We start from the raw sequence: 22,894 nt of genomic DNA, 5'->3' as shown, positions 1-22,894 counted from the left end.
TTTCCTAAAGTTATTGGGTTTTATAAAAATTCATGACATTTTTAAAGTTTTACCTCAAACTTCCACTGTGCAGCATTCAAATTTCTGAAAATCACCTAAAAATGTTGCAATTTGCTGCATTTATCTCGCACAATGTATTCCATACAAAGGCAAATCACCAAAATATAAACACCAGAGGTCTGCTGAACAGTTTGATGCCTTGATACTCCAAAATATGTATGTGATATGTATGGGCCCCAAATTAAAAAAGTGCATATAAATTTTTATATCTGCCAGCTCCGCTTCTGACTGCGTATTATTTGCTGTTAAACCCTCTAGCTGTACAAAGACCCACAGAAAACCATATATTTTTGGAAAGTACATATTCTGATGAATTTAAAATGAGTAAGAATGTCTTTATACACCAAACTACCAATCTGCAAAGACTTTAGCGTCAAGTTTTTGTGTTTTGTTTTTTACCAAACTGCAAAGCTTTCCTAAACTTAGTGGTTTTTATGACATTTCTGAAAATCAGAAAAAAATCTTGCAATATGCCGTATTTATTTTGCACAATGTTTTACATAAAAAGGCAAATCATTCTAAATATGAACTTCAGAGGTCTACTGAACAGTTTGATGTCCAATATGCATAGATTTACCGAAGTTGCGGTATGTATGGGCCCAAAACAAAAACATATGCATATGAATTTTTCTCGCCTACTAATTCAACTTCTGCATACAAAGCCCCACCAGCGTAATATGCTGTACAAAGACAGCAAGAAAACCAGATATTTTTTAGGAATTCCACAATATAAGGAATCTAACATGGTTAAAGACACCTTTCTACACCAAAGTACCAAACTGCAAAGCTATGGTAAAATGAATAAGTTAAAAAAAACAAAAAAAACCCTGTTTGGTTTTTTTTTCTGCACACTTTATATACACAATCATTTAGAGTTAACAAAGAAGCATTCTTTACTAAAAAGTGTATATTAGTGTATATATAAGCAGGAGAGAAGCTCTCACAGCAGTGGGAGTCTTGGAGGTCCATTTCTATACGCAGCAGGAAATTTGTGGGCATCGCTGGGGGGGGGGGAGGCTGACAAAGCAGCAGATACAGACAGTCACATCGCAGGACCAACATGATAGCCTCCAAGCCTTGTTGCCCAGGGAGCTGTCACCACATCTGACGGGGAGGAGGCTGACAAAGCAGCAGATACAGACAGTCACATCGCAGGACCAACATGATAGCCTCCAAGCCTTGTTGCCCAGGGAGCTGTCACCACATCTGACTCTGCAAAGGCAGGAGAAGCCGCTCCTCCTAAAAGCCTGCTATCCTTGAACATGGACACCCTGACCAGACTAGGTTGGATGATCAACACATTGAAATCTCATCTTACTCCCATGGGTTGAATTCCATTCCATGGAATGACTTTCAAAATCAATGCACAGCGGGGGTATCTTCCTTCAAACAAAATTACCCAACTTCAATAACTGATTTGTCAGCTTCTTCAAAATTGGCCAGAATCATCACGCAGGATTGGGATCCATGGTCCATGATGAGGCAGTACCATTTGCTAATTCCATCTCAAGAGGCTCGAGTAGAACATCCTGGACCAATGGAAGTGTAGCACTCTATCCCAGAAAATCCTGCTCCTCTCCCAGATCAGGTTAAACCTGTTGTGGTCTCTCAATTCCAACCTCATAGACAGTCATCTTCACCATGAAGCAACCTGAAAGCCGGTATCTTCCAAAACCTTCCATTGCATCTAGTAAACTTACCTAGCCTGGTATTGCCTTTGACATTTTCTTTGTTGCCCATATTTTTTCCTTCCTTTAGGCAAGCATAGATAAGGGTCTCTTGGTTCTTGCAAGTCAACTGGCTATCCTTCACAGTATCCACGCATTTCTTCTGGGTGACTCCCACCTGCATCTGCCTTACTGGGGATCCCCTTCCACCAGTGGATCTTAATCTGATGCTGTCAGCACTTCACGCTCCTCTCACTGAGCCATCGGCAGACTTTGGCACTTAAAAAAACAGTGTAAAATCTGCATCATTTTTTTACACGTTTTCCTTTCACTGGAACTTGCATAAAGTAACAGTGTAAAATCTGGCGTTCGGACTGCGAACTTCCCCATTTATTTTACACAGCTTTTACACTATTTTTTTCTTGGCAAATTTTATTTTACACCGCATAATAAAAAGGCCCCTTAGTGTGGCTTACCTGGAAAACAGTGTTTCCTATTGCCTTTGTTATTTATATATAATGTGAGGTAGAATAAAAAAAAGTAGAAGAAAGATTGAGAATTGTATAGTTTGCGCCAATGCGCAGTGTATGTAATAAAACTTCTTAATGAAAAAGTTATGTTTGTTCCAAATGATGATGCTGCCTTCAAGCATTCCTTAAAAGTTTGCAATGTGCAAATAACATTTTCAATGCAATAACAGTCTAATAAAGAATATTACAATACAATACAATTACAAATGTTAATTTTTATTCTTATTTGTGCAAATTTTTTTTCCCGTTTACCAGGGTAATGTAATGTCGTAAATGGGAAAACAAATTGCACAAATAAGAATAAAAATAAAATTTTGCATTGTAATATTCTTTATTAGACTGTTTTTGCAAGTCCCCTTTAAGAAGTTTTATTACATACACTATGTATATACACCCTGTTCCAAATTGTTATGCAAATGATATTTTTCTCATTTACCAAAATAATTGTTGTAAATAACAGTCAGCATAATTCTCATGTTATCAACTATTAAGAGTACAATTCAAATTTTATTGAACAAACCTCCTAATGATATTATTTTTTTTAAGAATTAAATACTTACAGTGCACTGTTCCAAATTATTATGCAAATTCTATTTATTCTAGAAGTGTCACAAAGATTAGATTAGATTTTTTGGTTTTCAATTAAAATCATGGATGGCTCAATGCCTTGGACGAGGCATGAAAACAGATATTTCACAAAAACTTAAGCGTGATCATCGCACTATTAAGAGATTTGGGACTCTGATTCAGAGCACAGACGTGTTTGTGCAGATAAAGGCACATTGAGGAAGATTTCTCCCAGATCCATGCATCGGATCAAGAGAGCAGCTGCTAAAATGCTATTACATACAGTGGAGGAAATAATTATTTGACCCCTCACTGATTTTGTAAGTTTGTCCAATGACAAAGAAATGAAAAGTCTCAGAACAGTATCATTTCAATGGTAGGTTTATTTTAACAGTGGCAGATAGCACATCAAAAGGAAAATCGAAAAAATAACTTTAAATAAAAGATAGCAACTGATTTGCATTTCATTGAGTGAAATAAGTTTTTGAACCCCTACCAACCATTAAGAGTTCTGGCTCCCACAGAGTGGTTAGACACTTCTACTCAATTAGTCAACCTCATTAAGGACACCTGTCTTAACTAGTCACCTGTATAAAAGACACCTGTCCACAGAATCAATCAATCAAGCAGACTCCAAACTCTCCAACATGGGAAAGACCAAAGAGCTGTCCAAGGATGTCAGAGACAAAATTGTAGACCTGCACAAGGCTGGAATGGGCTACAAAACCATTAGCAAGAAGCTGGGAGAGAAGGTGACAACTGTTGGTGCGATTGTTCGAAAATGGAAGGAGCAAAAAATGACCATCAATCGACCTCGCTCTGGGGCTCCACGCAAGATCGTGGGGTGTCAATGATTCTGAGAAAGGTGAAAAAGCATCCTAGAACTACACGGGAGGAGTTAGTTAATGACCTCAAATTAGCAGGGACCACAGTCACCAAGAAAACCATTGGAAACACATTACACCGCAATGGATTAAAATCCTGCAGGGCTCGCAAGGTCCCCCTGCTCAAGAAGGCACATGTGCAGGCCCGTCTGAAGTTTGCCAATGAACACCTGAATGATTCTGTGAGTGGCTGGGAGAAGGTGCTGTGGTCTGATGAGACCAAAATAGAGCTCTTTGGCATTAACTCAACTCGCTGTGTTTGGAGGAAGACAAAATGCTGCCTATGACCCCCAAAACACCGTTCCCCACCGTCAAGCATGGGGGTGGAAACATTTTGCTTTGGGGGTGTTTTTCTGCTAAGGGCACAGGACAACTTATTCACATTAACGGGAAAATGGACGGAGCCATGTATCGTGAAATCCTGAACGACAACCTCCTTCCCTCTGCCAGGAAACTGAAAATGGGTCGTGGATGGGTGTTCCAGCACGACAATGACCCAAAACATACAGCAAAGGCAACAAAGGAGTGGCTCAAGAAGAAGCACATTAAGGTCATGGAGTGGCCTAGTCAGTCTCCGGACCTTAATCCAATAGAAAACCTATGGAGGGAGCTCAAGCTCAGAGTTGCACAGAGACAGCCTCGAAACCTTAGGGATTTAGAGATGATCTGCAAAGAGGAGTGGACCAACATTCCTCCTAAAATGTGCGCAAACTTGGTCATCAATTACAAGAAACGTTTGACCTCTGTGCTTGCTAACTAGGGTTTTTCCACTAAGTATTAAGTCTTTTTTTGTTAGAGGGTTCAAAAACTTATTTCACTCAATGAAATGCAAATCAGTTGCTATCTTTTATTTAAAGTTATTTTTTCGATTTTCCTTTTGATGTGCTATCTGCCACTGTTAAAATAAACCTACCATTGAAAGGATACTGTTCTGAGACTTTTCATTTCTTTGTCATTGGACAAACTTACAAAATCAGTGAGGGGTCAAATAATTATTTCCTCCACTGTAGCAGCAAACAGATATTTGAAGCTGCTGGTGCCTCTGGAGTCCCACGGACATCAAGGTGTAGATTCCTCCAGAGTCTTGCAACTGTGCATAAACCTTTAATTCGGCCACCACTGACCAATGCTCACAAGCAGAAACAGCTGCATTTGGCAGAGAAATACATGGAGACTAATTTTGAAACAGTCCTGTTCACTGATGAGTGCCGTGTAACCCTGGATGGTCCAGATGGATGGAGTAGTGGATGGTTGGTGGAAGGCCACCATCTTCCAACAAGGCTGCAGTGTCAGCAAGGTGGTAGTGGAGTCATGTTTTGGACAAGAATCATGGGAAGAGAGCTGGTCGGCCCCTTTAGGGTCCCCGAAGGTGTAAAGATGACTTCTGCAAAGTATGTGGAGTTTCTGACTGACCACTTTCTTCCCTGGTACAGAAGGAAGAACTATGCATTCCGTAATAAAATCATCTTCATGCTGCAAAGAATACCTCTGCATCAATGGCTGCTATGGGGATAAAAGGAGAGAAAGTCATGGTGTGGCCTCCATCCTCCCCTCACCTCAATCCTATTGAGAACCTTTGGAGCATCCTCAAGCAAAAGATCTATGAGAGTGGGAGACAGTTTACATCAAAACAGCAGCTCTGGGAGGCTATTCTGACATCTTGCAAACAAATTGAAGCAGAAACTGTCCAAAAACTCACAAGTTCAATGGATGCAAGACGTTTGAAGCTGCTATCAAATAAGGTTCCTATGTTAAAATGTAACGTGACCTGTTAAAATGTTGTTAAAAGTTTGATTGAAATAGCTTTTGATTTCAGTAAATATGCTGCAAACACAACAAATTACAATTTTCAGTTTTTTACAACCTAAAAAGTGTTTTGAAACTTACTGTGGGTAATGATTTGGAACAGTGCATTGTTAGTTTTTTATTCTTAAAAAAATACTGTTATCATTAGGAGGTTTGTTCAATAAAATAAATAAAATAGAATTGTACTCTTAATAGTTAATAACAGGAGAATTATGCTGACTGTTATTTACATCAATTATTTTGGTAAATGAGAAAAATATCATTTGCATAATAATTTGGAACAGTTTTTTCTTCCGCTTTACTTTTACTTTTTGTGTTACTGACTTTTATGATACATAGTATAATATGTCTATTATCTACTGGATTGCTGTTTTTGAATGTACACTGTAATACGTGTTGTATGTTGTTGCTTTCCTGGTAGGGCCTTCAAATTTTACCATGGCCACACCAAAGAATTTAGATCTTCTACCTTATTGTTCATCTTACCTTCTATGGAAAAGAGAGGCTATCTGCAGAGCCTCTGTCACCCGAGGGAAGTCCCCAGTTATGTGCATCACTGTACATTTATCTAGGGGTGTTGGTACTTTCTGGGTTTTTCAGAGCCAAGCCTCAGCAAAAAGTCTCTGCAGGGTTACTACTTGGTCTTCCATTTGTTTCCTAAATTCTACAGATTTTAGGTATTTGTAGCCAGGGCTGTGGAGTTGGTAGATAAATTCTCCGACTCCTCAGTTTCTGATCCTTCCGACTCCGACTCCACGACTCCTGTTTTTAATATGCTAATGTATTTTATACATCCAGGAAGGGGAAGGGGCACTTAAAACACAACTGAACTGATAATAAACTGATAGACAATGTTATCTATACTCCTACTCCTAATGATTTCCCTAGAATCCCAAAATCATGTTTAAAGTTTAAGCTAACATTACAGCTGAACTACAGCAGTTTTTCAAATGTTTTAAAGCTTCAGTCTTAAAGGAACAGTACCAGTACCAGTGCAGGAATGGCTGCCCCCGGGGCTACACAGCGGGGTATTTATATAAACTATAGTAGGGTTTCTGTAGCAAACACCCCAGCTGTACCGGTGCAGGAATGGCTGCCCCCGGGGCTACACAGCAGGGTATTTATATAAGCTATAGTAGGGTTTCTGTAGCAAACACCCCAGCTGTACCGGTGCAGGAATGGCTGCCCCCGGGGCTACACAGCAGGGTATTTATATAAACTATAGTAGGGTTTCTGTAGCAAACACCCCAGCTGTACCAGTGCAGGAATGGCTGCCCCCGGGGCTACACAGCAGGGTATTTATATAAAATATAGTAGGGTTTCTGTAGCAAACACCCCAGCTGTACCAGTGCAGGAATGGCTGCCCCCGGGGCTACACAGCGGGGTATTTATATAAACTATAGTAGGGTTTCTGTAGCAAACACCCCAGCTGTACCAGTGCAGGAATGGCTGCCCCCATACTACACAGCAGCTTCTTTATATAAATTTCTGAAGTAAACACACAGTGCAGGGCAGCAGCACATTATATTTTAGTTACTTTTATACACTTTCATTTTTTGGTGTTACTGTTCCTTTAAACTATTGACTATCCATTCCCTTCACGTATACAAGTATTTCTAGTCCTGCAATTTTTTTTTTTACTTAATTAGTTATCAGTGAGAGTTAAGGTGGCCATACACGAGGCGATTTCGCTCGTTGTTCGATGAACGATTATATCGACAAACGATCGTATGGCGATCGAGTTCCCATACGATATGCCATCCACGGGCAACGATAATTCGGGAAAGATTTTGTCGCATCATTATCGTAAAATACGTACGATCGTACATCTACGTATGATCGAATGTCGTTGACTTCCGCTGCTGGCAATCGTGACATGCGCAGAGAACAATCGTTGAAAGACAAATGTCTGACACTCACACCAACTGGCAGATTTTATCGTTAAACGACCAAAATTTTTAAACCTGGCCGATCGATTTTGGGGACGATAATGTCGGCTCGTTTAGTGGGCCGACGATCGTTCGTACACCACCAACTATACAATAACTTAACGATAGCATCGGATCGTTCGGGAATCGGTCGTTTGTAAGTAAAAAATCGGTCCGTGTATGGCCACCTTTAGGCTAGGTTTCCAGTGGGCATTGGGTTCCCTGTAACAGAGGAACACGACGCAGTGGAGCTGCTGCACCTTAACTGTGCGTTACGTCCCATTTAGTGAAGCATACAGGCAATGAAAAGCATGCTTCATGCTCACTCAACGTGTTCGTTTATGCACTGCGTGCATTGGGCTTTATTCTTATAGCAGAGAAGTAATTAATTATAACTGTTTGTGAATTGGGACATTTAAACTTGCTTTATTTTTATTTTTATTCCCATTTAAATTTAGTAGGTGTCGGAGTCGGTTCATTTTTTGCCGACTCCGACTCCAGGTACCCAAAATTGCCTCCGACTCCTCGACTCCAACTCCGACTCCACAGCCCTGTTTGTAGCATTGGATGCTTATTTTTGCAGGAAGTTATTGCAGGCCACAGTGATGTAATCATTTAGCCTCACTGCTGCCTTCTCATTGGATTTTGGGGACAGCTTTAGTATGTCTCCATAGTCTCTATCTCTAAAAGACACTTATAAGAGAAAAGGGGATTTTGTGATACTCACCTTTCTCTGGGAACGTCTGTTCTCTTCGGACATCTGCTTAATTTGCTCTTATTACTGCCTATTTTAAGTACAGCGCTTTTGGCATTTTTCATGTTTTGTTGCCTTACAACCTGGAATTAAAATGGATTGTTTTGAGAGTTTTCATTTACAGAACATGCCTAAAATTTTGAAGATTGTTAAGCAAACAACAAATAGGACAAAATAACAGAAAACTTCAGCGTGCATAACTGTTCACCCCCCCCCAAAGTCAGTACTTTGTAGAGCCAACTTTTATGGCAATCACAGTTGAAAAGTCGCTTTGGATAAGTCTCTACGAGCTTGCCACTGGGATTTTTGCCCATTCCTCAAGGCAAAACTGCTCCTCCATGTTGGATGGTTTTCGCTTGTGAACAGCAATCTTCAGGTCTGAAGACGGTTTGGACTTTGGCTAGGCCATTCCAAAACATTTAAATGTTAAACCACTCAAGTGTTGCTTTAGCAGTTATGCTTCGGGTCATTGTCCTGCTAGAAGGTGAACCTCCATCCCAGTCTCAAATCACAGGCAGACTGACACAGGTTTTGATCAAGAATATCCCTGTATTTAGCACCATCTAGAGACTTACCACAGGTTCATGTTTTAAGTTCTGATTGGACCAGTTTCCCAGTCCCTGCCGCTGAAAAACACCCCCACAGGATGATGCTGCCACCACCACGTTTCACTGTGGCGATGGTGTTCTCGGGGTGATGGAATGTGTTGGGTTTGCTGCAGACAAAGTATCTTTCTTGATGGCCGAAAAGCTCAATTTTAGTGTAATCTGACCAGAGCACCTTCCTCCATACATTTGGGTTGTCGCCCACATGCCTTTTGGTAAACTCAAAATGTGCCTTCTTATTTTTAAAGTTAAGTAATGGCTTTTTTCTGGCCACTCTTTCATAAAGCCCAGCTCTATGGCTTATTGTGGTCCTATGGACAGATACTCCAGTCTCTGCTGTGGAACTCTGCAACTTTTTCAGGGTTACCTGATTAATGCCCTCCTTGCTTGGTCCGTGAGTTTTGGTTGGCAGCCCTCTCTTGGCAGGTTTGTTGTGGTACCATGTTCTTTCCATTTGAAGATGATGGATGATGGTGCTTAGGGGGATCCTCAAAGATTTCGAAATTTTTGTATAACCCAGCCCTGACAGGTAAATTCTTGAGCAAAGCACTGTATATAGTTTTACTAGTTGCTGTTTAGTTACATCTCATCAGGCAAAACTAGTTATAGGAAGTGGTGAAGAGTATAGCAATAGGGAGGAGGAGCTGCATTCGCTAGTGTACTGCCTCCTGCTTGTGCATGCTATACCCCATGGTCCATGTGTCCCACAGACATCTGAAGAGAAAGGGCTTTAAAGGTGAGTATAACAAAATCCCCTTTTTATGTTCTTCTTATTGAGCTCTAATTTATTTATCAACTTGTCCCTTAACCTCTCAACATCTACGGATCAGGATCTGTGGCCAGTAGCACAGCTGTAGGAATTGGATGTCAGGCATATAGAATAGGTGTCTCTTGATAAAATGCAGTCAATAATTTCAATTTGGTATTTTCTTCTGTTATCTTTGAAATATTATTAAAGCACTATCCTGATAACTATCCTGTTACTACCTGTTGGCCAGCAACCTATGTATGATACAGTTTATTATATAATTATGCTTGTTTTACATCATTGTTACCTCAGGGAGGCTTGTTTGTGTCATATCTTTAAAATATGCAATATATGTATGTTTTATATATACATTGTGATTTGTGTATTTGAGGATGTTCTGTAATTTACTTATTAGATAATATCAGGATACAACAGATGCAAGCTTCAAACACATCCTATTTAGCACACAGTCCCCTCCCTTTTGACCATGGGTAGTTGGAAATTCGATCCTTTCTTCCCCCAAACTGCATTTTCCCAAATTCCATTGTCCAACTTGACTCAGGAATCCATGCTCATTACCCTAAAATTACTTAATGGCCACTGACCAATCAGAACTTAAAACATGAACCTGTGGTAAGTCTCTAGGTCAGGGATCCCCAACCTTTTATACCCGTAAGCCACATTTAAAAGGAAAAAGTGTTGGGGAGCAATACAAGCATGAACAATGTTCCTGGGGGTATAAATAAGAGCTTCAGTTGGCTATTTAATAGCCCCTATGTGGACTGGCAGCCTATATGAGGCTCTGTTTGGCATTATACTTGGTTTTTATGCAACCAAAACTTGCCTCCTTTCCTGAAATTCAATAATAAGCACCTTCTTTGAGGCCACGGGAGCAACATCCAAGGGGTTGGTGAGCAACATGTTGCTCACGAGCCACTGGTTGGGGAACACTTCTCTAGGTTAATAACATGGGTTACATTTTTGTTAGTGTGTTTCTCAAGTTCCTGCAATGAGTATACAGATGCCTGACCCACTGGAAGGATAAGTATAAGGGAAGGCATTAAATGTAAGATATCCACATTAGTTATTACCTTTGTAAATATCTGTATATATTTTAGTTTTAGTGTTGTTTTGCATTTTGCATGTTTGTTATTTCTGTAGATATGTGTCAATAGCTTTGTTTAATAAATGTATATTTTGATCAAGCTATCTCTTTTATTGAAGAACCCTTATAACCACAAATATTTATGCACATGTGTGTATGAGAATAAATATACATATTTACATGAATATATCTTTGACCAATATAATCCGTTATATAAATATGATAAGTATCACATTCATGATTATATTTTTTATGTTCCTGAATTTAAATATACTATATCTATATTTTGTTTTTTATAGTCATGTCTGTTTCTCATGGAAAGGCAGGAAAAGTTGCCAAAGGATATCTGTGATTTGCACGTGTCACTGAAGGCTATATTTGAGGTAAGGAATTTTGATATTGTCTTGCAAAATTTTCCATGGCCATGCCCTAACCCACATTCTCTTTTTGTATATAGAGTTTAAAAAGATTCTGTTTATGCTGTACTTTTTATTTCTAAATTACACTGTTTACATGACTAATAATTCACTCTACCATTTAAGAAATTTTTCTTGAACCAACAAATGTATTTTTTTTAGTTGTAATATTGGTGTGTAGGCAGCCGTCTCAGTGCATTGTGCCTGAGTCTAAAGGTGGCGATGTCGCCAAGCGAGCAGATCTTCACCCGATATCCCCACCTACGGGTGGACGATATCGGGGAGGCATGTAGAGGAATTCGATTCTTTGGCCCGATATCGGAAGCTATAATCGGCCCGTGTATGGGGACCTTAAGCTTTCAGAAGGAGCCAGCGCTACACATTACACATTGGGAGCTGCTATCTTGCTACCTTCCCATTGTTCTACTGATCGGCCGCTGGGAGTGGGGTGATTTCACTCCACGCAGCAGTAAAGTGTGACATGAGTTTATCAGAGCAAAAAGTCACATGGCCACGGCACCCTGAGATATGATGAACATGGCTAGCCCCATGTGAAATTTCAAAGTCAAATTTAAAAATCTATTTGCGTCTTTGAAAAATGGATTTCAGTGCTTGGGAAGCTCTGTTAACTGGTGCATTTTGAAAAAAAACATGTTTTCTTATGACAGTATTCCTTTAAAAAACAATTCTATGTTCCTTTTTTTCCTACTAGACATATGCGAATTCTACTTGGTGCAGGAATACAAAACCAATAACAGACCTTGTGTGGTGGCTGATAACGATGGGAGCTAATGTTGAATGCACTGATTATCCTTTACATGTCATCATTAATCTGTGCATAAAATCAGGTAGTACATATTTAACTGGTTTATAGCAACTAGATATTCAAAAATAAATATTTCAGTATGCATATACATGTTTTGAGTATCTAAGATTGGCATAAAAAGGAATCTGATGGTATAGCTTTTAATGCTAGAAGGCAGGATATTTGACCATTCTTGCATCCATGCCTTTTGTAATTCATTCATGAGTGTTACTTGTAAACGCACATTGCAAGTAATACGTCACTTGACAGGACCAGTGTTCCCTCTAAGAGCCACAATTTACGAGTTCAGCGCACACAGCACATAGTCAAGAAGGAATTAGAGGGAACATTGGACAGGACTCGGCGCATACTTGCAATTCCCATTTATGCCACTTAATGTGCATGCTTCTAATGCTGCTATAAAAGTGTAATGGTCCTCACAATTTGAAGTCCAATCCTTTTGCCTTAGTGCATACACTATGGAAAGAAAGTTAAAAGGTTTACTCTATCCTTGCTATCACATTGTTGTTAGAAGAGAAGTTTATATAATAATTATTTTAGCCTTTGATCTCCTTTTCCATAGCTATCCTTTGGTTTGCCTATATAGGTGGGTTCTAGGCTGTCAAGTCATGCTGACAGATGCAGTTGCATATCCAAAATTCTATTCCAGGGAGCTGCAGTGGATATCTGGCATTTAACCAAGGGATTAGTGAAATGCTGATGTGGTGCAATATCTAGAATGGGAAAATTTGTTATATAGGCTGGAATACATTTTAATGGATTTTGTTTCAAATCACAAAATTTTAAGTATGACCATCTGGTGTTATGTAATAAGAGATCCAGAAATGCAAGTCTAACAACTTAAGGAGATTTACTTAGTATGATGAACCTTTTGTACCAGTACTGCACAGATTGTTATTTAGCAAATAAATCAATATCTCCCTGTAACATACCACCACTCATTTATAACCACTGCTGCAGTTGTGGTTGCACAGGCATTCATTAAAGGTACTTTTGTCCTTACACTTATGCATAGTTGTGCTCAGTCCATCCCACCCCTTTTTGTACCTTATTCATGTATTCATATATGGCATCATAATTACTGTCTGCTTTAGCTGATTATATTTGCGCAAAACATTACGTGCCATGATATACTGGGTTAAAAACCAACATGTATGCTTTGTATATACAGGTATAGGACCTGTTATCAAGAATGGGGTTTTCCGGAAAAGGGATCTTTCCGTAATTTGGATCTCCATAGCTTAAGTCTACTAAAAAATCATTTAAATATTGAACAAACCCAATAGGCTTGTTTTGCCTCCAGTAAGGATTAATTAGATCTTAGCTGGGATCAAGTACAAGGTACAGAGAAAAAGGAAATATTTTTTAAAAATTAGAATTATTTGCTTATAATGGAGTCTATGGGAGATGGCCTTTCCATAATTCGATACTTTCTAGATAACGGGTTTCCGGATAAGGGATCGCATACCTGTACTTGGAATATAGAATTGTGCTGGTTGTTTTGGGAGTTTACCCTAATTATTACTTTTAAGAAGCGCTTGAATTGACACAAAATCCATGGCTACAATAGTAGATATAGTAATTAATAAATATATCTAGCTGATCCAGTAAATTATTCTGCCTAAGCAATTAGTACACAACACATTTTCTCCACTGATGTATTTGCTATGCCATGCACCATCAACACAACCAGGGGCGGACAGGAGCAGATTGGCTGGCATAGAATGCAACTAGCTATATGCGTCACTTGCCTAAGGAATTAAGTATATTTTCCAAGCAGGAGATTTTGTTTTACTTTGCTTTGCTTACTTTGAATAAACTTTAATATTCTTTTAATTCAAATTAGCACCCCTTTCCTCACATAAGGATGGCTGTAATTTAGGGCATTTTAGCTCAGTGAAACTGAAGGTCATCCATGTTTAATATTCTGCAATGTTGGCCCAATAATCCAATTAAGCTATACTGACTATAGCATTTGGATCAGGTAGAATAAGCACTTAAAGAAGGATTAATAAACCACTTAGCACAGTACAGCATTTATCATAATGTCTTTGCACAGTTGGTAAGAAGCTACCAACTGTATGTATAGATAAAATAGTAATCACTACTGGGGTTTGGTGAACTTTATCTTGATTTTCTTATCCTAAGTCTACAACTTTCAGCTTTTTGGTTATTTGTGACAGTGTAAATTGTCTTGGTAGCTCCTCACAACTTTATTTTCTTGATCATTTTGCTTTTGTACTACACAGGATACATTTGCCATCTGAAAAAGCTGTACATAAATGCAGCCCAGCTTTAGAATAGCTTTAATTAATGATTCATGGATGTATGAAAAGTATTTACATGCTGTGCTGCAGTTCCCCATAGAATCCAATTTTCTCAATATTCTACTTGCAGATTAAATATAATTGCTAATTGGTTGATATGTGTTACTGCACAGGGGCACATTTGCCTAGTGTAAATAAATTAGCCCTATTATCTCTTATGCCAAATTTAAAAAGTGCCTCTTTCCAGCTTCAAAATTACATAAATGATAGTTGCTGACTGGCGGATTGCAATTTGTGGGGAGCTCCCATGTTTACTAAGGTGCCAAAGACATACATACAGAATACAGTATGTCAGAACAAACACAGCAATTTGTCAAGTGATCACTTGATTTGTGCAGCTTTGTTTGCAAACATAAATATCTGAATTAAGCACCATCTATTTATATGGTCTGTGCATTGTAATATTAAGTTTACATGCGATCTTTTCTTTACAGTTTTTATTATTACTGGACAACTTTAAACACTCCTACTTATATATATTCATAATTTTTCTTTAGATGACAGCAGCCTCTTCAAGCAGGTTTTGAAGAATAAACCATCTTTAAGAGAAAAAATCAATCAGAAAGATAAGGACGGAAAAACGTTGCTGCATATAGTAGCTTCTTCTTATACATCTCACTCAGGGTATACAGTGAAGCGTAAGTTTTTGTAACAATCATATAATCTTAGTGTAAAAATAGGTATGCTTATTCTTTTCAGCAGGTAAGTAATCCCTAAAATAAAGTGGCTATGAAAATGTTTGTTTGATTCAAGTGCATCATTCCACAATTCTTGCACCATGTATTTGTAGGGTCAGCCAGGACCAGAACTAGAGGTAGACAGAAAAGTCATGTACCTAGGGAGACACAAACTTTGGCACATACCGCTTCACTAACCTCGAGTTTGGATTTCTGAATTTACCTCACTGCCTGTTAATGTGCGATGGCTGTGATGTGCTCCTCACCATAGCGAATTTGAAATAAAGGTTGTGGGGATAATGAACTAACATTGCAAAATTTATTACATTTTAAGAAGACAGGCATTTGTTTTGCAGACCTTCATTTGGTCTATTGCACATTTGTATTTGTGTCCATGGTATGGACGGTTCATTTACCAGCTGCAGGTAAATTCTCTAATCTAATCTCCTTTCAGCAATTTGTCTCTACATGCAAGATTCAAGTCATTCTCTTTTTTCATTGGGTGGAGTTAAGTTGCTGAAAGACTTTTAAGATCTCTTCAACCAGAGACTGATATAGACCCTTGAAAGTAGAGACTTGCTTCATTCAACCAGTTAGAAACAATATTATTAATATCTTCATAGTGTAAGAAATCTAAAGAAATGTATATATATATTTTATTTCATTTGCTTTAGGGTAAAGTTTTTTTTGCTTTGTCTTCAGTCTTTTAATTCTCTGTCTGTTGATATGTAAAAATCCCAATGAAAATATACAATATATAGTAGTGTAGTGTAGTAAATGTTGGGTGTATAGTGATATCATTTGAAGGGTGGCATGTTAACCATAAGTTCTGGAAAAAGCCCTTGAGGTCAAGTGGGAAGTGGGGGAGGTTGGGCAAGAACAGTCACCTAAAGATTTTGGTTGTTAACTCTTCTTGTCCAAGTTGGCAATCTGTTGACCTGTGTATGAGGCTAATACAGTGCCCAATTATTATTTGATTTGTTTTAAAACTTGATTAGAAAGGCTAGAATATGCTTTCTGCCAATGATTACAATTTACAATGGAGGCAATACTTAGTAGATGGGAATTCAGTGGCACCTGTGTAGTCCAATCATTTGTCTGGGGGCCCAAAAATTAGACCAGCCCCATTTGGCCTATCACTTATACGATTACCAAGGTGGTGGCAGTAATTATACAGTGGTAAACTGAACCCCAAATTTTAAAATTTATATTTGCCAAACATTTTGACACCAACATGCTAATTTATTTGTGCACTTGTTCTATACCGGTGCATTAACAGTCAACTGCACAATAAAGTACAGTATAACATGGCAATGTAGCTAACTAAATGTATTTTACTAGGTCAGACACAAGACATAAAGATGCTATTGGATTATGGAAGTGACCCATCTATTCCAGATGAACAGAAAAATTATGTTTCTGACATATTGAAGAGAAGTAAAAACTTTAAAGCTGAGTCCATAATAAAAAAGGAAATGGAAAACCTGGCCTGTCATTCATTTAAGACCAAAGAACTAGAAGGTACCATATTAAAAACAAAAGGAAACCATGTCTTATTAATAGAAAATGTACTTTTGCTTGTGGCTAGGCCCATTTGGTTGAAACCCATTTGCTCTTACATTTTTTTTTACTGGATTTAGACTCAAGCTAACACTAACTTATTTAACATTAGTTTTTATTGTAGAAGGAATGTTTAACACGAACACCGACTTTTAAATCCTATATATATATATATATATATATATATATATATATATATAGATATAGATATATATATATATATATAGATATAGATATATATATATAGTTGAGTGAAGAATGTTGCAACTTGTTGTTTGTGCTACGATGTTCCATTCTTTCACTAGCGAGCGATTCCTTCTTCAGCGTTTCTTCTGGGCCGGCTCATGCGCATTAGAGTGAAAAGCCGACTTTGTTGTTAAAGTTCAGCCTTTCACTCTTATGTGCCAACATGGAAGAAGGAAGCGCTCGCTTCTACCCCGGGCTGGTGCGGTTTTCTCCTTGCAGGGGCACCAGCCCGGGGTACAAGATAAGCGATTAAAGTCACTTGAGGGGGGGGGCTAACATTTTGGCACCCCCAAGTGACTTAGCCTTTCCTTCTCCTTTAAGGTAAATACTTTTTTACCCTAACTAAAGCTTTAGAATTTTTCGTTTTAATAAAAATGTGCTGACATTTTATGTTTATCTGTATGACTGAAAATTGTCACCAAGGACTGACCCCCATGATATAATAGGCGTGAGGAGTACACTGTAGATTACATCACTGTGTGTAATCTACAGTGTATACCTCATACCTATGATGTCATGGGGGGGTCGGTCTTGGTGTAAATCTTCAGTGACTACTGATTCTTTCTGTTTGGTTTAGGGAACTGTTTTTGATGTCTTGATAAAGGTCCTCTGTGTAGGACCGAAACATCGACTTACACCTTTAAATTTTTGCACTTATTTTAAGTCCCATGAGTGCTCTGTGTTCTATATGCTGATTTTGCAGCAGCAGCTGGGCTTTTTTTTGCCCCTTTTTGGGTGAGTGCGCTGCCTTTCAAAATAACTCTCTCTATCTCTCTATTTTAAATATAAAATATCACTGCACACATTAGGTCTGCATTAGTGACTTTCCTTTTCTTTGGACATGGTGTGTATGGTGGTGTTTAATATTTGTATCACATCTCAGGCCCAGGCAAGTTTTTTTGAATATTGCTGTGGGCCTATATGTCACATGCTTACACACAATTTTTTTTATATGGGTTTATTCAACATGCATTTGATTAATATATACAGCTGTGCTTGATTTTTTTTTCATCTCCCCCCCTCCTTAGCAACACTTTCAGAGAAGCATGAACTACCAACTCAGGAAGAAAAATCCCTTTCATTTGTCAGTGCCTTGGAACAATTTATATCTTTTTGCAAGCAGGAGAGTGTACCAACACTTAACTTCTTAAAGCACAAAAAAGTTAGGGGTTTTTTGCATATTCTCTCCACCATAAAAGGTAATATATATTATTTTACTATACTTGTATGTTTCTTAGCTTTAATATTTATATATTTGGTCATTTGTATTTATCCGATTTGTAAATTCCGCAGAAGACATATGTTATACATGTGCTTGTTTACTAATAGATGTGCCATTATTATTTTAAAGAGGATAATTGTATAAGATAATAATATAGATAATTTAAATTTTGTCCCACTGACAAAATCGGAACTGAGTTAAAGGATCAGCAGGAAACAGTTTCAGGAGAAGTTTCAGGATACAGGGACCTATGGAATGTAGCTAGAAAAAAGACAGAGCAAGGATGTTAAGGAACAGCCTTTAAGCTTGGGTATATACAGGACTCCCATGTTTTGGACATTGCATTTGTATTTGTAGATAATGGTTTGGGCTTGTGTTGTAGTGGGTCTATGCTGGGCATTAATTGTTTAGCTGCTGTGAGGGCAAACTTTTATCTAAGCTGTGCACAAATATGGTACACAGAAATTTGGGTCCAGCGCATACAAAAATCGTGTGCATGGAGAAAACAACATTTATAAAAGTGTGGACATAGCACCTCCAAAAGAAAGGGAACATTGGGTGAGAGGCATACAGTATAAGGTGGTGGAACAGGGAGTACTTGTATTTTGTTAGCCAAAACTTGCTATTTAAACAAAGCTTGCTGATGTTATCATGGACTTGCTGGGGATTATAGCTGGGTGCATTATGAACAAATATATGGATATTTATAATACAATTTATTTGTTAACTGCTGCTTAGTAATCAACTGAATGATGTGCAAATTAGGGGATGGGTAGGGGCTGGAGGGGGAACGCCCCAGTACCTTCATGTCGACCCTTCATGAATAGAGTGCTGTCAATAGCATGCTGGCTCCGAAACAAAGCCAGTAGACCTGCAGTAATTAATTTTGCATGGAAGGCAGGGTGAAAAGTGAAAAAACCTGGGAGACTGCTCCTCCTGTTTTTTTGCACCTGTCCTTCCACATCAAAAATGGCTAATGGAAATTTTGGTTTCTAGTTTCAGAAAATGTATAGCCTAATTTATTTTAGTTTGAAGCTCTCAATTTGGTAAGCAAATAGGTGTATTTATGGTTACTGTCAAGTTGTTAATATTTTATTTGTACTTAATAACGACACCTCAATTTTTTACTGTAAAAGATTGGGGATTTGGTTTTAAGTCCACATGTGCACTTAAGATTTCTTTTGTTTCTATGTTCCTTTTGTCTTTCTTTAAAGATATCCCACCTGGCCTGGATTGTGATATCCCAGAGTATGTTGTGCAAGAACTAATCACACAGCTGATAATGCAACAGAGGTGGCAAGAAGTACTGTTACTATTAACTGGAACTGTCAGTGGAACATCAGCAGGGGACAACAGAGGACTTTTGAAAATGTGCCCACTCCCTGACATCAACATTGGCCACGTGGTACATCATCTCAGTCCCAAATCAGAAGCTCGTCTGCCTCTAGTCAAATTGTTATTAGACCAAGGAGGTAAGAGAAGCCATGCCACTGTACAGTTTAAGGTCCCTTCACACTAATCTTCCTTTGACTTATTTCTCGCATTTCTAGGTGTACAGAGAAGTGAGAATGCAGTTTGCTTCTGTGTCTGGGGCCCAACAGGCTGCCACCTGAGGGGCCCCACCGCAGTTGCAATTTTTTCCAGTTGCTGCCATCCTCTACCCCCCTCCGCACGTGCCACGTACATTATACTTCCTCTTTGTGGCTGTAGTTGGGGGTGGTGGGGCTAAGGTTCTAGTGTGGAGCCAAAGGAAGTCTGGGCCCACTGGGTTTTTTCGGGTGTCCCTCAGGCCCAGTCTGACCCTGGCAGCTTATATATATATATATAATCCTGCACTTTATGCTATATTAATGTATACTGCGTTATAGTTTACTTTTGCTGTTGAGCTATTTAACCTTTTATATCCAAAACACATTTTTGATGTGAGATTCCAGTTAAAATTTCAAAATACCCTTTTTATTAACATTAGTGCCAGACCACTAATGCAGAGCTTACAGCTAGGATATATCAGCCTAACAGCACATTTCTTTTATCTTGGTATGGTCTGCCTTAACCCTTTCACTGTAGGAAATTGCAGCAACAGACTTGCCACTTGATGTGGTCTTAAACAAAAGCACATTTCCAGTGTAAAATCTGCTGAAATTAGTTATTGGAATATTGGTGTTATATTATTCCATAGAGATGATGGTTATTCTTGTTCATACTATGTGGCTGTGTTTACCTGGTATGCTCAGGGACTATGCCACAGAAGCATTGCTACTTTTTGATACACATATGGTATAAAAGCTAAATGAAGAAAAGTTTGAAAAATGTAAATCGAGTTAAAGTTTTATTTTGAAGTATTGTAGTACGTACTATGTTTTTGTGAGAATGTGAATTGCCATTTCAGCTTCTTGAGATGTCACTAAATGCAAATGAATGGTTCCATGATGCCTTTCAATGTTTAAGATTCTGTATGGATTGTTGGTTAAAATTAAATCAATTTCCCACATTCCAGAACTTCTACATAATATATATATATATATATATCCAAAAAAGACCAGCAACACCGAGTTATATTCCAAAAACAATCAATTGTGTATTAAAAACGCATGAACAGCCAACGTTACGTTTCGGTCCCCATCGGGAAAGGTCCCGATGGGGACCGAAACGTAACGTTGGCTGTTCATGCGTTTTTAATACACAATTGATTGTTTTTGGAATATAACTCGGTGTTGCTGGTCTTTTTTGGATATTTAAATCATTTACCTTGCACCCGAGCTAAGAGCTGAAGCAGAGTGCCACCCTGGGTTCGCTATATATATATATATATATATATATATATATATATAAGAGGTTGCTACATTTATCTTAAGTTCTCACAGGGTATATCCCTGAAATTCAAGTTATTTTTTCATCTCATTCTCTACAAATTTACAAGTAGGTTTGAGATTTCTATAGGTTGAGATAGTTTTTTTTTTTTTAGATATTTTTTTATATTAAAATACTCCAGTGTCATGAGTTAGTTTTTAAGTAAACTATGCAATAAAGTAAACATACTATAAACCAATACAATACAGTAAACATACAATACCCATTTCCACCCTCAATGAATGTGAGAAGAAGGTTTAAACATCTACAACTCTCAATTTAGTATAGAGATACTGGTCCCAAAAAAAGCAAATCTGCGGCTATCATGCTGCTCTTCCCCTTTAGAAGGCACAGACCAACAGCAAATTGGTTGCCTTTCAGTTGTAGTGAACTGCTTTTCCACAGGACCATCAGTTATACACCTAGGGCTTTACCGGTTTTAAAAATCAATACGACACCGATATGGCCAAATGTTGCTTTTTCCTGCACTGAGTGTAAATCCCAACAAGACCCCTGTAAAAATCTGTAGCGCCTCTAGTTTGTATTGAGTACTGATTTGGAATACCTTGCAACATGCTGGGGTAATGTTATGTAAAAGTTTGCCTAAATAGAAATGTGCATATTGGAATTTTGTAATCATCATTTATTTAGATTTGGTTGCTTCACCAGTGATGTTTGTCTCTCTAATGTTAATAAATACACCCCTTAATGTGTCAGTGACTGCAGAGAGATTCCCAGTGTACTGCTTTTAACCAGGTGTTGAATGTGAGAGATGCTTGTGGAACTTCACCTGTGGTCCATTATCCTATTTGAGGTGCTGCAAGCCTATCAAACAAAATACATTTTCTACCATGTGTCAGTTTCCTGTAATGAGAAATATGGAACATCCTTCACACTTGGGTGTTTTATGACTACATAGTATAATACCCATTCTAGCCTGGAGCTTTCTCACGTTTTTCTGGAAGCTTGTATATCCAATCATCCTGTGTTTCAAAAATATTAATAGACTGACTATTTTGTCTGTAGATTTTTGGAAGTTTTTTTGATTGGTTGAGAAATGTAACTTTGCTTTTAACAGTCCCTCCAGATGGAGTTGGAGCACTCTGTGAACCACCAATATGTACTTGTCTAAAGAAAAATGACTTTACACTGGCTTACCTATTGTTAAAGGCAGGTGTAAATCCACAGAGTATCACCCTGAAACAAGGGGATACCCCACTGCATGCTGCAGCTTACATAGCCTTGTGCTTAAAAGGTAAGTTTTTTATTTGTTGTTTTTCTTGATTAGTACTTAACATCATATAAGCTAATTGGAGAATTTAGCAGTCAAAAAAACCTTACAGTGTAAATTATAACCCAAAGGGGGAGATTTATTAAGACACGAACGAAATCAAGCGTATTTTCACAGTTTTTTTCGACTTTTTCGTACGCCCACACGAAATTTGGAAAGGTTCTGCCGCTGTTTACAATCGTTCGGTGCGAAAATTTTGTGACTTTCGGATCACCAGTACGATATTATTGTGACAAATATGATTTTTTCGTAAGCATTTTCGTTAAATCATAATTCAAGTAATATGCTTCTGCCCTACATTTTGTTGCTCTGCTGGTCAGACCTTGGGGGCTTGAAAATATATTTTTTACTTTTTAAAACAGGATTTATAAAGAATATATAGGCAACCTTATTTCTCTCACAGTTCATAGTGTGGGTAAATAATTGCCATGTCTAGTTCCTCTGACATTGTTTTCCAGACATGACAACAACTTCTTTCCAAATCAGGTATTGTTTTTTTTATTTCATTATATAATTCATTATTTTTTTATTTTTTTTAAACCTGTTATTTTGCTGCTGCATTTTTTCATGCTTTACCAATTCTGCTGTTCTGAGGTTACTGTCCCTTTTAACTGAGTAAATTAAAGGTCTGTAACTTTAGCAGTGAATAATAACTGGCAAATTATTCTCTCATGGAACAGGGGAACTGTGCATCTAGTCCTTGGCATATTGTACAAATGACACCTAGCATCCTAAGTAGAGAAAGGTTTAGAACCTTTCTGTAGTGATATATTTCCCTTACTGTCTCTACTGCTTCTGCTGATATAGAACTAAATGCAACAACAA

General features: G+C 38.1%; 1 protein-coding gene across 2 annotated transcripts in view; it reads left to right on the top strand.

Moving 5' to 3' along the window:
• The window catches only part of trank1 (tetratricopeptide repeat and ankyrin repeat containing 1), a 77,636-nt gene that overhangs the window by 31,402 nt on the left and 23,340 nt on the right, over positions 1-22,894 (top strand). For both annotated transcript variants that reach the window (XM_002933422.5, XM_031903946.1), the window contains exons 7-13: positions 10,954-11,037; positions 11,783-11,918; positions 14,721-14,861; positions 16,242-16,421; positions 17,735-17,905; positions 19,143-19,400; positions 21,857-22,033. In XM_002933422.5, the coding sequence (XP_002933468.2) occupies positions 10,954-11,037; positions 11,783-11,918; positions 14,721-14,861; positions 16,242-16,421; positions 17,735-17,905; positions 19,143-19,400; positions 21,857-22,033 (1,147 nt within the window). The remainder of the gene's footprint in view (positions 1-10,953; positions 11,038-11,782; positions 11,919-14,720; positions 14,862-16,241; positions 16,422-17,734; positions 17,906-19,142; positions 19,401-21,856; positions 22,034-22,894) is intronic.

Source organism: Xenopus tropicalis, chromosome 6 (genome assembly GCF_000004195.4).
Source record: "Xenopus tropicalis strain Nigerian chromosome 6, UCB_Xtro_10.0, whole genome shotgun sequence".
Classification (NCBI taxonomy): Eukaryota; Metazoa; Chordata; class Amphibia; order Anura; family Pipidae; genus Xenopus; species Xenopus tropicalis.
The sequence above is the reverse complement of the archived record's forward strand: the minus strand, read 5'-3'. Positions and strand labels throughout refer to the sequence as shown.